The 15,832-nt window shown below is 54.1% G+C and overlaps 1 protein-coding gene across 1 annotated transcript; it reads left to right on the top strand.

Moving 5' to 3' along the window:
* Positions 1-14,562: 14,562 nt before the first annotated feature.
* On the top strand, positions 14,563-15,458 carry LOC107541293 (ret finger protein-like 4A). The gene is made up of 2 exons (XM_016218315.2): positions 14,563-14,848; positions 14,926-15,458. Exons 1-2 carry the CDS (start codon positions 14,563-14,565, stop codon positions 15,456-15,458), a joined length of 819 nt encoding a protein of 272 aa, XP_016073801.2.
* Positions 15,459-15,832: the final 374 nt, after the last annotated feature.

Here is a 15,832-nt window from a genome sequence, read left to right as displayed (position 1 = left end):
AGTGAAAGGCCCCTCGATACCTCCCCTTGACTTAAAAGTCCAACATCTATCCCTGAGCGACGTTTCCTCAACACACACGTGCCCGAGCGGTGCGCGCATGGGAACGTCTGCAGGCAGGTGTATTGGGACGTCCGCAGGGAGAAGGCGGGACGAGGGCGGGGCAGCGACGGCGTCCACAGGTGCAGTTTGGTGGCCCCGCAGGAGCCGGGGAGCAGCCCCCTCGCCGTGGCCCACTGGACGACGGCACCGTCCAAGAATCCGGAGCCCAGGGCGGTGGGAACGTGCCGAGGCCCGGCGGGAGCAAGGCCGCAAGCTCGCCCGCCGCCCGGCGCCTCTCTCACCTGCCGCCTCGCCCCAAGGCGGGGGTGGGGCCCCGCCACCGAGTCACGAGGACGCAGCGGGACCCAGGCACCTGCCGCGCGCGCTGCGGCCCCGGGAAGGCGGAGCTGGTGGGAAGAACGCCTGCGCCATAGCGCCTCCTACCGGAACACGACATAGAAAACACCTTAGCAACCCGCGGCTTCTTAAGATCAAAATGGGATTTTTAAAAATTTATTTAAAAAAAGGAATGTAAACAAGGAAACTGTAGGAAGAGGAACGATCCACCGATCCATCGAGTACCACGAACAATCTAGGCAACATGGGAACAGAAAATGACAGGTCTCCTGGGAACCAGACCCAAAGTCAGGAAAACCTGATTTAAATGGCAGGGAACTCCAGGTTATAGTCGTGAAGAGACTCAGCAACGCACAAGAAAACTCCGAAGGGCAGGGCAGTGACCTCCGAAATAAAATTAATTAGCAAAAGGAGCGCTTCCCCAAGGATGTTTAATCTATAACAAGGGACCCGACAAATCCTGGAGCTTGAAGGGCCCTGCCCATGGGATGGAGAATGAATTACAGAGCTTGGGAAATAGAGCGGACCCGATGGAGCAAAGAATGCGCGAACTCGGGCACAGAAACCTAAAAATGACCCAGGAGGGGGGAGAGCGAGAACTGAGAGTATGAAAAAACGAAAGAACTCAGCAAGAACCATCTCGCTCCATTAGAAAGAACGACGTAAGGATCAAAAAGAGCTCTCCCCGGTGGTGTCGGCTCAGTGGTTAGAGCCTCGGCTGGCACTTACCTGGGTTGCAGGTTCGAACCCCTGCCCCCCCCCCCCGCCAGGTCCAGGGTGTGTGCCTCCCATAGATGATCTCTCTCTTTCTCTCTTCCCCTTCCCCCTCCCTTCTACTCTGAAAATCAATGGGGGGGAAATATCCTTGGGTATGTATTAAAACAAAAATAGACACACACACACCCCTCTAAATAAATAGCAGGAAACAGCTTAATCGAGAATAGTTGTCTTAAATTAGTGGCGGATGGAAGACTTAAAATAGCAACTTTTAGTACCACCGATGGGCATAGAAAATACAACAGTGTTATTGGGAGCAAAGCACCCCTTAGCTTCCTAATGACTGCAGATAAAATCAATATGCATCTTTTTCACAGCACCCTATGACTGTGGCTAGGCTGCAATGATAATGTTCGGGCTTCCTGGAATCACCTGTGGGAAAATCTAGTCATAAAAATGATGTCATTCAAGGATCACATTGTTATATTTTTAAAAAAAGAAAAAAAAAAAAGATATCTTTATTGACCTCAGAGAGAGGAGAGGAGAGGGAGAGCGAGACAGAAACATCAATGATGAGCGAGTCATGATCGGCTGCAGCCCCAGCATGGGCCCTGACCGGGAATCGAACCCAGGTCGCCTGGATCCCAGGTTGACGCTCCACCGCTGAGCCGCGCCCGGCCGGGACACGGTGTTATCTTAAGCCTTACATAATGTTGTAACTTGCTTACATAAGTCTCTGGATTGGGGTCAAAATACTTAAGGATTTTTCCATTGGAAATAACCGGCAGTGGAGAAAAAGCGTGGTTGTTTTTTTTTTTTTTAATCCTTACCTGAGGATATTTTTTCCATTGCTTTTTCAGAAAGAATGAGGGGGAGGGTAGGGATGGAGGGGGAGAGAGGGGAGAGGAGAGAGAGAAACATCGATGTGAGAGAGACATTGATTGGTTGCCTCCCACACGCCCCCGGGGGCAGGGGCAGACCGCTGAGCCACACGGGCTGGGCTCGCATCACTTCTCAGTGAGAAGTGTCCGAGGATGGTGGTTCCCTCAAACCCAAGCTCCCACATTCGAAGACATCCATGAGGACACTAACGGCATGCTTTCCAAAATGTGTATCCTTTAATGTGTTTGATCTTCTAAACCTTACAGGGCGGGCTGGGCCTTTCAGGGAGCCGGGGATCCGGCCTCAGGCCCCGGCGGCGCGTGCACACCGCTCGTGCTCCGTGGTCATCCCGCAAATGGCTGTGAGGGAGCCGCTGGGGATGCGCAGCCCCCACCGCCGGGATGGACACTTTGCGGGACGGGATGTGCCAGGAGGAGGAGCACCCACGGCGACCAGGCGGCAGCCTCTCTGAGATTACGCCAGGGCGCGCCCCGTCAGAGGAGCACCCCTTTCACCCCAGCTCCTCGCTCTCCCAAGGCCGATGTGAAATGGTCAGCGGGGGAGTCTCCTCTTCCAGAGCTTTCAGCAGACGCTGAGCTTCCTCATCGAGTTCGGCCTTGTCCAGCCTGGGGAAATAGAAATATTGGGCCTCTGGGCACCCCAGTGCCCTTCCTCCCTGGAAATGACTGGGGCAATTGCATCGCAGGTGAAACTGGAGCCAGACTCGTGGATACAGAGAACAGACTGACAGCTGTCAGAGGGGCGCCGGCTGGGGGCTGGGGGCCAAGGGTGAAGGGATTAAGCAGAGAAAAAAAGACTCGAGGACAGCAGTGGGGTGACTGTCAGAGGGAAGGGGGTGGGGGAGGCAGAAGGGGTACAGGGGGGATAAATGGTGGCGGAAGGAGACTTGACCTTGGGTGGTGAACACGCAGTACAATATACAGATGATGTCGTGTAGAATTGTGTGTCTGATACCTGAATAATTTTATTAACCAATGTCACCTCAATAAATTCAAGTAAAAAATAATTTTTTTTTTAAAAAAAAGAAAGCACAGATCTTTCCTGTAGATTAGGAATGTGAACAGTAGAGAGGTGAACCATTTGTTTACCCAGGGACCTTGCATCTGGAAGGTATACAAATATTCACTCTACAGCTGTCCACCGTGGACACTCTAAATGCAAATATAATGTTCCGAACAGGACTAACTGCTACTCTTGATTCGGGAACGGACTTCCAGGTCAACACCCGGCTCAGCTCTCTGTAGAACCCCTACCCTCTCTGAGCGGGGACTGGATCTTTTTGGGCAATGTAAGTAGAGGATGGTGTTTCTAGTGAGGAAGGGTTGTCACCTGGAGCAGTTTTGCCTCTCAGGGGACACATGCCAACGTCTGGAGACATTTTTATTTTTTTTTTAACTTCAGGGAATGAGTGGGATAGACGGTGTTTTTAAAATTAATTTTTGTTGACATATGATTGACATATAATATTGTATAAGTTTTAGGTGCACAATGCATTGGTTCAATACATCTATATATTGTAATATGATGACCTCCATCAGGTCACATAATTATAATTTCTTTTTCATGGTAAGAACAAATTAAGATCTAGTCTCTCAGCAAATTTGAAGTTCCTGTTTCTGATCATCACGCCTGGAGGGAGGTGCTACAAGCATGTCATGTGCAGGGCGAGACCAGGGATCTGCTCAACATGCTGCAGTTCCGCAGCCCAATGTGGATCGTACTGAGGCTCAGCAGACTTGCCCAGGAGACGAACATCACTCTGGGATCACTCGCCACCAAGAAAAACATCCACTCACCTGAGCAGCTGCAGCGAACAGTCCAGGTGGCTCAAGGCTTCACACAGCACCACCACCCCACTGGGACCCAAGCTGTTCCTTTCCAGGTTCAGGCCCCTCAGTGATCTGCAGACGGTGAGAGCCGAAGCCAGGTCCTCACAACAGGCAGTGGTGAGCTCACATATTTCCAGCCTGCAACAGAGAAACACACCAGAGAAACCGCCCCAGCTTTGGGTGGCCTGCAAGGCACCCATCGTGAGATGCCAATTCCATGCGTCTGAGCAGGAGACTTTAGGGTCTAGACCAGTGGTTCTCAACTAGGGCCACTGTGTCCCCTGGGGGACATGTGGCAGTCAGACTTTCAACACACCTGGGGATGCTACTGGCACCTCATGGGTAGAAAGAATTCAGGGATGCAGCTAAACATCCTACAATGCACAGGACAGTCCCTTCTCCCCATCACAGCAAAGAGCGATCCAGTCCCAAATGTCAGTAGTGCCAAGACTGAGAAACCCTGGCTTCACAGGACAGCATTTTACTTAGATGGTTCCAGACTCACTTGTTTTAAACCTGCTTCCCTTCAGTCCCGTGAATCCTCCAGCTTTTCCTATTCTTGCAACAGGGAAGCCTTCCCATAAGGTGACCAGTAAACACTCACCCAAGGTTCTCCAGTTTGCAGTTAGGATGCTTCAAAGCCTCACATAACTGTTTGACACCAGCATCTTGTATTTTATTGTCCCCTAGTTTCAGGGTCTTCAGTTTTTCATTGCTAATAAGAACGGCAGAGAGGTCCTCACAGCAAACAGGAGTGAGGTAACAACCCATCAACCTAGGGGGAAAAACACACACACAAATAGATACAGTCAGAGGCCCAATGTTGAATGCCTCGGCTTACTTTCATTTACTGATATGAAGGACAAAAACGCCCAAGTTCTTCTGAGAAGATGATGGCGATGGTGATGATGATAGTAATGCTGGAGGTGGTGGTGGTGGTGGTGGTGGTGGTGGTGGTGATGATGGTGGTGGTGGTGATGGTGGTGGTGGTGGTGGTGGTGGTGAAGGTCCTACAACTTCTCAGTTCCATCTTCTCAGCCCAGCACTCTGGGCTCCCTGCAATTCTTCTGCCCTCGTGGTCTCTCTGCCCAAGGCCTCTGCTCTTAGTGTCCTTGCTGGTTGGAATGCTCTTGGCTCAAACACCAGCAGGCCTACCCCTCACGTCCTTCAAATCTCTGCACAAATGTCACCTTTTGGCGAGGACTTCCCTGAATGCTTTATATAATATGTCCCAGTGTCTTCGCTGCATTTAAGCTCATGATTCCCCACAGTATTTACCAACCACTAACATACATGCGTGTCTATATACACATGCACGCATATAAATACACACATACATATAAGTCTGACATGTATATGTGCACATGTATATGGGCACACATATATACACATATGTATACGTCTGACATATACAGGTGTGTGTGTGTGTGCTGTGTGTAGGCATATTGATGGTTCTCAAGCAGAAATTATTTTTGCCCATGCCCCTCCCAGGGTCACTGGGCAATGCCAGGAGACATTTTCGGTTGCCACAGAGACAGGGTGCTACCGACATCCCTATTCTGTTAAACAGCCTACAAAGCACAGGCCAGCACCCCCACGACAAAGAATGATCTGGGCCAAACGGCAACAGTGCCGAGCCCGAGGAGCCACGACACACGCAAGCACACACTCACCTGCAGCCTCACCCTCCTACGTGGCACATGCACCTGTGTGTGTGTCTACGTGTGTGTGTGTGAAACTCCATGAAATCAGCTTCTCCAAAAACACGGCTGCTGGAGCATTTCACTCGCCAGTTTGGTCATCTCCCCAGAAGAGCTCCCAGCGCCCTCAGGAGGAACGAAGGCTCCTCGTGTCGCGTCTCCTGCTGCCATTTACCAGCGCTGGTCACAGGCAAGTCCCTGGTAACAGCTCTGCATGTGCCTCCTTCCACCTGGCGCCTCAGTTCTTTCAAGGGGGGAATATGATTATCCTTGTGTTGCCCCGGGCAGGGGCGAGGCGCCCCCACAAGTTCACCCACCTAGTCGAGGGCACCGAGGGCTCCATTTTGGTCTCCCTGAGACCAGAGACCCAGCTACAGAGGAGCATGTCCCAAAGGGGCGGACACGCGCCAGCCGCCGGGTTCCTGGAAGCACCGGGCGGGTGGACGCCTGGCCTCGCTTTCCCGCAGCGACAGCCTGCTCTCCCCCTCCGGCCTCCTTCGCAGGACGCCAGTGACCGAAACAAACACAGCCACGGCCAGACCCCCGGCGCTGCTGTAAGCGGCAGCCTGAGCGCACCAATGCGTCACAAAGAAAGGTCACCCCGTCTTCCAGGAAGCTGGACCCCAGGCCCAGGAGCGACAGACGCGCGTCGCAGGGGACGCCCGGCGCTGCGGCCACAGGCTGGCGGACGGCGGCCGGCCCGACGTGAGCGCGCCGCGAGGAAGGGCGCGCACAGGGTCGCGCTGCTGGGGTCCCCCCAGCCCCCCAGCTGCCGCTGCGCACGGCTGCACACCAGCCCGCAGGCGGCGGGGGCGCGGCGCCTCTGTGGCCGGGCTGAGGGCCTTCCAGGCCTGCGCCTTCTGGGGAAGAAGTGGGACACCACAGCCTCCTCAGGGACCCCGAGAACCCCGCGACGGCGCTGTGCCTCGGCCGCCACGGCCGGCGGAGTTCTCTCCGGAGGCCGCCACCCGGCCGCGAGCAGCAGGTGCTCAGGGCGCCGCGCGGGACGCGCTGCCTCCGGGCCTTGCACGCGGGGCCAGGGCCAGGCCGGGCCTCAGCCCCTCGAGGCCGTCCAGGACGACCAGGGCCCGCCCGGGCTGCGGGAAGACGGCTTGCGGGCGCCCTGAGGGCCGAGGCCAGGCCCTGGGCAGGAGCTCCACCAGGCTGGTCTCCGCGACGCTGTTCAGCTCGCAGCCGCCGAGCAGGAAAACGCAGGAGGAGCGCCCTCCCGCCCGCGCCCCCCGCCCACGCAGCGCCGTCTTCCCGACCCCCTCGGGCCCTGCAGGACCACAGTGAGCGCGGGCCGGCCGGGTGCGCGGCCCTCAGCTGTTCGTGTCCCGTGAGCGTGGATCCCGCGTAGGAATGGTCAGGCACCTGAAGGCAGGCCTCCTTTTCCCACGTGTCACGGGACTTCTCCTTCATGTGGCTTTTGTAGGGGCTGAGCCTGCCTGGGTTCATGAGGACAGAATGCAAGACAATTTGAAAGTGCGCTCGGTCACAACAGCCAGGCGCGACCGCCGGGTGGGGGCCGTGCGTGCGCGGAGCACCGCGCGGCCAGGAAAAGCGCTGGGCCCGCGGGGAGCCACGCGGCATTTGCCCCCCTCGGCGGCTCACCTCGCTGAGCGCGGTGCCGTCTAGATCCATCTGTGCTGTTGCAAACGGCAAGACTGTATTTTCTATGGCCGAGTAATATCCCATTTATATGTGCACCGCTTCCTGTTTCAAAATCCTCACTCGAGGATGTTTATTGATTTTTAGACGTCGGTGTGGGAGAGAAACATCGATCAGTCGCCTCCCACACGCACCCTGACCGGGGGTCGAACCCGCAACCTTTTGGTGCCCAGGACGCCGCTGGGCCAGCTGAGCCACCCTGCGGGGCCCTCACCCGCTCAGCTGCCCACAGGACTGAGGTGGTTTCCACACCGTGGCTACTGTAGAAATGCCGCGGCGGATATAGGGGCGCACATATCTTCAAATTAGTGTTTTCATTTTCTTTCAATAAACGCCCAGAAGTGGAATTGCTGGGTTGTATACAAAACACAAACACAAACAAAACCAAACCAGACTTGCAGAAACGGAGACGAAAGGGATGGTTTCCAGAAAGGAAGGGGGGGTAGGGGGTGAAAGGGGGAAGGGCATATAGCCGATAGTGCGACAGGCTTATACGGTGACAGAAGATTACTGCAATTAGCGGGGCGACCACATAAGGTACGAAAACTAACTCGTACACTTGAAATTAATATAACCAATATATAACCAATATAATCAATATATAACCAATATAACCAATATATAACCAATATAACCAATATATGCCAACAAAATTAAATAAAAAATACTCAGTTGTAATCCCAAAGAAAATAGTAATGAAAGTTCAAATGCTACACTTTCAGGAATTAAAAAAAAAAAAAAAAGAAAAAAGAAATATTGCCATTTGCAACAACACGGGTGGGTCCTGAGAGTACTATGCTACATGAAGTAAGTCAGACAGAAAAGAAACGTGATTTCACTCCGATGTGGGATATAAAACAGAAGGCAACAGACGAACCCGCGGCCTCGCAGGCCCAGACGACAGTGTGGCGGTCCCGGGAGGGCGGAGGGAGACGAGGTAAAGGGCGAAATGGGCGGCGCAGGACGCGGGCTGGGGGCGGTCACCGCACAGCACAGCGCGCGGAGGATGCGCCGAGACCCGCCCCCGCAACATGTAATGCCGTTAGCCAATGCCGCCCCGGTGCACTTCATGTTTAAAAAATTGGAAAAACGCACTCATCCTGTGTTACTCAGAAAACCCCTTCCGAGGGACGTAAACGCCCGTGTGGGGCTGTGCACGTCCGTGGACACCCAGGCGGATTAACTTAGTTGTCAGGCCCGGAGTCCACCTGGAGCCCTGCCCGTGAGGGAACCTGACCGGCCGAAGCCCACCTCCCAGTTACAGGCGCACAAAGCCGGGCCCTTGGAAACGACGTCTCAAGTGGGAACCAGGAACCAGGGCCGGGACGATGCCATTGCCGCTGCGCCTCCCGCCCCCCGAGGCTCTATTAACAGCCCTGCACTTGGGGCTCGGTTGGCTGTGCGCCGAAGGGTTGCTGGTTCGATCCCCAGTCAGGGCACAGGCCCGGGTTTCGGGCTTGGTCCCCAGTAGGGGGCGTGCAGGAGGCAGCCAATCGATATTCCTCTCTCTCTCTCTCTCTCACAAAAAAAATCAATAAACATATCCTTGGTTGAAGATAAAACAAAGTGCTCACTGTATACCCGGGAGGTAAGGTCTCTCTAACTCTTTCCTGCTGTTTCCCCCCTTAGGATTCTGCCTGGTCCCTCTGCAGGTCTGGTCAGAAGGACCAACAATTACCATATGGAATTCCACCTCAACGGACGCTAAATCCCAAGTCATCTCCTGTGACGGCGTGGACTCATCTTGGCACAGGAAAATGGGGACACCACCGAGATGAACAGTCTGTCTCGGACACTACCCCCCCGACGTCCATCACTGGCCCATGTATGAGCGGAATTGCCTTGTAATTTTTCTACTACCCCCCAAGTCTCCCCTTGACTGGTAACATTCTCAGCAGATGGAGGGGTGGCCGTTAATTCAATGACGATATCACCTTTGTCACTGGAAGCTCCCAGTAGGCCACCTTCCCCCTCGGGCCCGCCCCTGCGTCGCACACTTACTCCTGATCTCATCCATACCTTGGTCCAGAGGTCTTTCCGCTTGATCTGCAGAAACAGGCCGAGTGTGACGTCCCACGCCTGCTTCCCGGGGTAGTGCTTGTCCAGCAGCATGGCTGTGTCTTCCCTGGAGGCCTTCTTCAGCTCCTGCCATGGGATTGGCTTGAGTTTGAATTTCAGGGGTTCTTCTTTGAGGAGCTCCTTAAATTTCAAGAACTCTTCCTTCCTGAGCTCCTTCAGGTACCACAACAAGCAAAAGTCAGAAAAAAAAAATTCAGCCATCTCGTCCCAGGACCGTGAGCTCGGACTTCTCCAAAGGGGGCAAAAAAAATCTTCAAAAACAAGAAATAGGCGATTCCTAGGAAACGATGATGTGATTAGAGTTAAAAATCTCAGCAGTTGAAAGTGGCTTCAGTGTATTACTTACAATAGTCAAGATATGGAACCAACCCAAGTGCCCACAGATGGACGACTGGGTAAAGACGAGGTGGTGAGTATCCACAATGGAATATTACTCGGCCATGAAAAGGGAACGGGGTTCTGCCACATAGAGAAGCTTGGAAAACATTATGCAAAGTAAAATAAGCCAGGCACAAAGAGATAAATGTTGATGGTTCCACGTATATACGATCCCCAGAATAGTCAGACTCACGGAGGCAGAGCAGAATAGCAACGCAGGGGGGGAACTGGGAGTGGCTTAGAGGAGGGTTTCAGTTGGGGGATAAAAACGTCCTGGAGACGATGGTGGTGACCGTTGCATAACAATGTAAATGCACTTAAAGCCGCTAAATATACTCTTAAAATGGTTCAATAAGGGGAAGGGGGTGGAGGAGGGAGAGGTGAAGGGAGTCAATTATGGAGACGGGAGACTGGACGTTGGGTGCTGAGCACACAGTGGAATGTGCAGGTGATGGATGATAGAATTATACACCTGAAACTTATATAATGTTATGAACCAATGTCGCCTCGATGCATTTAATTTTAAAACTGGTTACTAGGCCCTGGCTGGGTAGTGCAGTTGGCTAGAGCGTCATCCGGATGCACCACGGTTGTGGGTTCAGTCTCTGCTCACCGCACATGCAAGAATCAGCCAGTGGGGCATAAGTAAGTGAAACAACACACTGGTGTTTCTCTCTCTCCCTCTCTCAAATCAATCAATCAATCAATCAATCAATCATCTTAATGGTTAAAATAGTAAACCTTATTTTATGGATATTTTACCACAATTAAAACAAAAAAACAAACAAAAAAAACCCTCTTGCCCGGCTGGCGTGGCTCAGTAGTTGAGCGTTGCCCTAGGAACCAGGAGATAACAGCTCGATTCCCGGTCAGGGCACCTGCCGGGGTTGGGGCTCGGTGCCCAGTGGGGGCCGTGAGGGAGGCAGCCGATCCGTGACTCTCTCATCATTGGTGATTCTCCCTCTCCCTTCCTCTCTCTGAAATCAATAAAACAAAATGAAACTCTTGTGTCTTAAGGCTTTTCTCTAAACATTCCTTCTCCAGCTGAAACCTTTCCCTGAACATGGCATTCGTGTCCCCTGAAGGCCTCTCAGATGCTGGCTGGTTAGCCCCCCCTCACACTGCAGGGTCCAGACGGGGGGGCGGCCACCCCCATGGAAACGCCCTAACGACTCGCGGACCCTCTCTCGTCAGATGTGAAGCTCCAGCACCTTCTGGGCCCCAGCCCTTGCGGTCGGGCCCAAACCGCTTCAGTCTTCACAACCCACAGCACCTGGCTCACTTCCCCCCTCCGCTTCCGCTCGTTCAGAACCAACACTGGCCACGAAATTATTCACACACGACTTAGCAGAAAACGGGGGCCCACCAGGACTTCGGGGTAGTGGGGTTAGTAGACGGAGGCCAGTCACCCAGAGGACAGGGCGGTGGGTCTCACCCTTGTCTCCCACCTGCCTGCGGCCCCTGCCTCCCTCCCTCCTTTCCCCGGCCAGGATCCCGGCCTTCTCCCCTCTCCCCAGGTTGCACGAATCTCACGATCAGCAGGGAGAGACCAGCCGAGCCTAAGACTTCGGCTTGGGGTGTTTTCATAACTTCTCCTTAGTTCAGATACCCAGAGCCCTCCAATCCAACACTGACTTTAGAAGAGAGAGAAACATCGATTTGTTGTTCCGCTTATTTGTGCATTTGTTGGTTTAATCCCTGTGCGGGCCCTGCCCGGGGACTCAACGGGCAACCTTGGCCCACGGGCAGGCCGCTCTGACCCGCCGGGGCCGGGGCCGGGGCCGGGGCCGGGGCCGGGGCCGGGGCCGGGGCCGGGGCCGGGGCCGGGGCCGGGGCCGGGGCCGGGGCAGCCTCCTCTCGTCTAGCTTAGTGTTGGAAACACGGAGGTTTCAAGAGAAGCGCTGGCTGCACCATCTCTCCGCGAATTTAAGCGCTTTGCCCTTAGAACATCCTTTCCGCAACCGAGGGGCAGGACTTGGTCCTTTGGGGTACCCTCCGCCTCGTTTCTTATGCACCCCAGGCCCGCAGGAAGCGCCGAGAGGGGGAGAGGAAGGGGAGAGAAAGGCCCCAGAGGAGACACACTCACCCAACGCGGCCGCGGGCGCTCCAGGCTGCTGGTCGTCCCGTCGAGGAGCCTCTGCAGGCGCCAAAACTGAAAAGGCTGTGCCTGCCCTTTGATCGGCTGTGGGTCTCTGCCCTCCCTCGGCCGCTGACTCCTGATTGATGGGAATGGGCTGAGGCCTGTTTCTCCCGCTCAGGTGTGAGCGCTCGGCTCCCGCCAGCAGCGACGGGTGGGGAGGCCGCGGGCCGCTCACCTGGGCCCTGCTTTGCGCCCCCAGCTGCCGACCGTTCGCTGACCTTGCATAGCTCCGGGCGGGAAGGGCAGAAGTGGGATTCAAAGCTGTCTGTTTTGGCTTTTAATTGAGATAGGATGTGAGATCGACACTCTTACCAAGATTTTTTTTTTTTGGATTGATTTAGAGAGAGAGAGAAACATGGATTTGTTGTTCCACTTATTTATGCATTCATTGATTGATTCCTTTTTTTTAAAAGAGTTTTTATTGATTTTTTGTTTGTTTTAAATCCTCACTTGAGGATATTTTTCCCATTGGTTTTTAGAGAGAGAGGAAGGGAGAGGGAGAGAGAGAGAGCGATGTGATAGTGGGACATCAGTCCGCTGCCCCCTGCGCGTCCCCTCCGGGGATCGATCCCGCAACCCCGGGCATGTGCCCTGACCGGGAGTTGAACCGACGACCTTTCGGCGCACAGGCCCACGGCCGGCCCCAGAAGCTGTCTTAATTTCCGTTTTGGTTCCTTGGTAGCCGCCCCAGGATCTGGCATGAAGCTTGAAAGCGATGTGATGTGATGTGCCACGTTCTCTATTATTTAATATCAAAAATCCAGGCTGCGTCCAGATGTCCTTAGGCACCAAGAGACATGAATGGTTTCTCCGCTGACAGCCCTGCGATCAGGCGAGTCCTGGACCTCCCGAGGGCGGTTCAAAAGGCAGGACTGAGCCGGGCCGGGCGGGGCTCAGCGGCTGAGCGTCGACCTAGGATCCAGGCGACCAGGGTTCGGTTCCTGGTCAGGGCACAGGCCAGGGTTGCGGGCTCGATCAAAGACTCTCATCATTGATGTTTCCGCCTCCCTCTCTGCCTCTCCTTTCGTCTCTCTGAAATCAATAAAGATATTAAAAAAAAAAAAAAGGTAGGACCCAGGCGGGGGAAGGCAGCACCGAGGGAGTACTATGCAGCCCGGCAAAGGAGGAAGTCTTACCTTTTGCAACAGCATGGATGGGCCTGCAGAGAATTATGCTAAGTCACATACGCCAGTCGGAGAAAGACGAGTAGCATATACTTTTATTTAGATGTGGAATCTAGTGAATAAAATAATAGAAACAGGCCCATGGGTACAGAGAACAGACTGACAGCTGTTAGAGGGGAGGGGTGGGTGAGAAGGTGAGGGGATTAAGCAAAAAACAAACAGACAAAATGTGAGGTTAATTATGATGACCAGTTTTCAATTTCAATCCTAATTCCAATTCAATAGACATATTATTCTAGATCTAATGTAGAAGGACTATATGGCAATATTTTGTTAATATTAGTTTATAAATAACTTCCAGCCCTGCCAGGTGTGGCTCAGTGGCTGAGTGTGGACCCAGCAGCCAAGCAGCCACGGTTCGTTTCCCGGTCAGGACACCGCCCGGGTTGTGGGCTCGATCCCCAGTGGGGGCCTGCAAGAGGCAGCTGACCAGTGATGTTACTCTCATCGATGTTTCTCTCTATATATCCCTCTCCCTTCCTCTCCCTCTAAAAAAAAAAATCAATAAAACATTTTTTTTCTTAAATAACTTCCATATACAAGTATCACCTTTGTTCCTGGTAACCCCTCTGACCTGAGAAAGTCCCGTTAATTCGGTCAACACCTGATGGGATTAGGTGGGGCCGACAGGAAGGAGCAGGTGGGAGGAGCCACCTGCCTAATAAAACCCCTGGCCTGTTGGCGGCTCCTGGGAACTGAGCGCCCAGGAGAAGCAGCCGGAGGCCACAAGGGGACCTAGTGCTTGAGAGGTGAGTCCATCGGACAGGATTTCAAATTTTCTTTGTTTTTACTTTCAAATGTCTACGAAAAGTCTTGGGAATGGAGGAGTGCACTGATTCAGCAGGTGCTGTCTGAGGCCAACTCGCTGCGAGGCGTGGGCACCCAGAGGCGCTGGGCCGCTGATGGGAGCAGAGGGAGGGCTTCCATGTTCAGACCAGGTTGCAGATATAGGATGACGGTTGTTACCCCGAGTCAGATCCGAGCTTGGCGGACCCTGCAGGGTGGCGCAAATTCATTCTCTAGCAGCCACGTGAGCAAAGTGAAACCAAACAAATCTGCCCTGGCTGGTGTACGCAGTGGTTAGAGTGTTGGCCTGTGAACCAAAGGGTCCCTGGTTCGATGGGCATACGGGGGGGGGGGGCAGTGAGGCAGTCAGTTGATGTTTCTCTCTCCCTTTGTCTCTAAAAAACCAATGAACATATCCTCCAGTGAGGATTAAAAAAACAACAAATCTAATTCGTTGCAAGAGGCAAACGGCAGTCATTTCAACAAGCAGTCGGCTTGGGGGCTTCTGCAGGAGACAGCTGACACCTCTTTTCCTCCCGCTGTCCTCAAAATCCAGGGTACCTCTTACTCTCAGCACACCTCGCCGTGGGCCGAGGCCTTAACCACTGAGCCACAGCAGCCAGGGCCCAACTAGCATTTTAAACATCAGAAGTTCAAGACCATGAGCCCTTTATATTTGCACTCAGGTTGCATCTTCATTCCCAGGAGTGACTGCAAATAACTGTTCTAGAAAGAGGACGGTGTCCCTGGACACGCGCACTTACCCCCAGAGAGGGGCCATGGCCGGGCGCTCTAAGGAGGCCAGCCGATGCCCGGTCTGCCTGGATTACCTTGAAAACCCCGTGAACCTGAAGTGCGGATACATCTGCTGCCTCCAGTGCGTCCCCTCACTGCCCAAGGAGCCCCGCGGGGACGGCGTTTTGTGCCTCGGCTGCTCCAAGGTTTCTCAGAAGGGTGACATCAGGCCCAACAGCCAGCTGGGCAGGCTGGTGTCCAAGGTCAAGGCCCTGGAGCCCCAGCTGAGAACCATCCTGCAGATGAACCCGAGGATTCGCAAGTTCCAAGGTGAGACACGAAAGGGGGCGCGGGACGGGCGGGCACAGCCTGGGTGCCTGCTGACTTGGTCAGTTTTCTCTCCACAGTGGACATGACCTTGGATGTGCACACAGCCAACAACTACCTCATCCTTTCTGAGGACCTGAGGCGGGTCTCCTGTGGCTATTTCGAGCAGAGGCGCCTAGTCCACCCCGGGAGATTCAACTGGGCCATCTGTGTCCTGGGCTCCCCGCGGTTCGCCTCTGGTCGCCATTACTGGGAGGTGGATGTGGGGACCAGCAGGGAGTGGAGTTTGGGCGTCTGCACGGAGTCTGCTCCCCGGCAAGGGGAGGTCCTCCTGTCTTCAGAACGCGGCTTCTGGACTGTGAGCTTCAGGGACAAGGACCTGTTCTCGGCCAGCACCGAGCCCTTCACGGTGCTGCTGGTGAGCCCCCACTTACACCGCGTGGCCATCTTCCTGGATGTGGAGATGGGGACCGTCTCCTTTTACCACGTGGGCGATGGGTCCCATGTGTTCACATTCCCTAAAATTTCTGCCTCGGAGCCACTGCGCCCATTCTTTGGGCCTGTGAACCCGGCGATGGATGATGGGAACTGCCTGACCATCTGTCCTGGGTGAGCCCCCGCGTGGCCGGCGACCCTGGGCAAGGCCGGTGAGCCTCCGAGCGTGGCAACATCTGCACACGCTCCCTGCGCCCCGGGCCCGCGCTGCGGGCTTGTCTGCCTGGCACACGTGCGGAGAAACAGGAACAGTTCCCGAATCCCAGACACAAATTAACTACATTTGGGGAAAATTACACTTTCCAGAGGAAGTACTTAATGCTTAATGTTGTTATGGTTGATTTTTCTCTGGGACTTGTTTGTATTATTGTCCAATAAGCATGTTTTGAACTTTGAGATCAGTAGCCAAATGTTTTCCTTTTTAATTTCTGGGAGATTAACTTGGTGTCGAAAGGTTATATATGAAATAAAAGTTTGGATGTGACACAACGG

Source organism: Miniopterus natalensis, chromosome 18, assembly GCF_054644295.1.
Source record: "Miniopterus natalensis isolate mMinNat1 chromosome 18, mMinNat1.hap1, whole genome shotgun sequence".
NCBI classification, from domain to species: domain Eukaryota; kingdom Metazoa; phylum Chordata; class Mammalia; order Chiroptera; family Miniopteridae; genus Miniopterus; species Miniopterus natalensis.
This window is presented reverse-complemented; position numbering and strand designations above follow the sequence as displayed.

Excerpts from the sequence above, each read along its gene's own strand:
- LOC107541293 (XM_016218315.2), top strand. The coding sequence starts at position 14,563 with ATGGCCGGGCGCTCTAAGGAGGCCAGCCGATGCCCGGTCTGCCTGGAT. Across the intron at positions 14,849-14,925 it reads GAGGATTCGCAAGTTCCAAG|TGGACATGACCTTGGATGTG; the intron begins GTGAGACACGAA and ends TTCTCTCCACAG.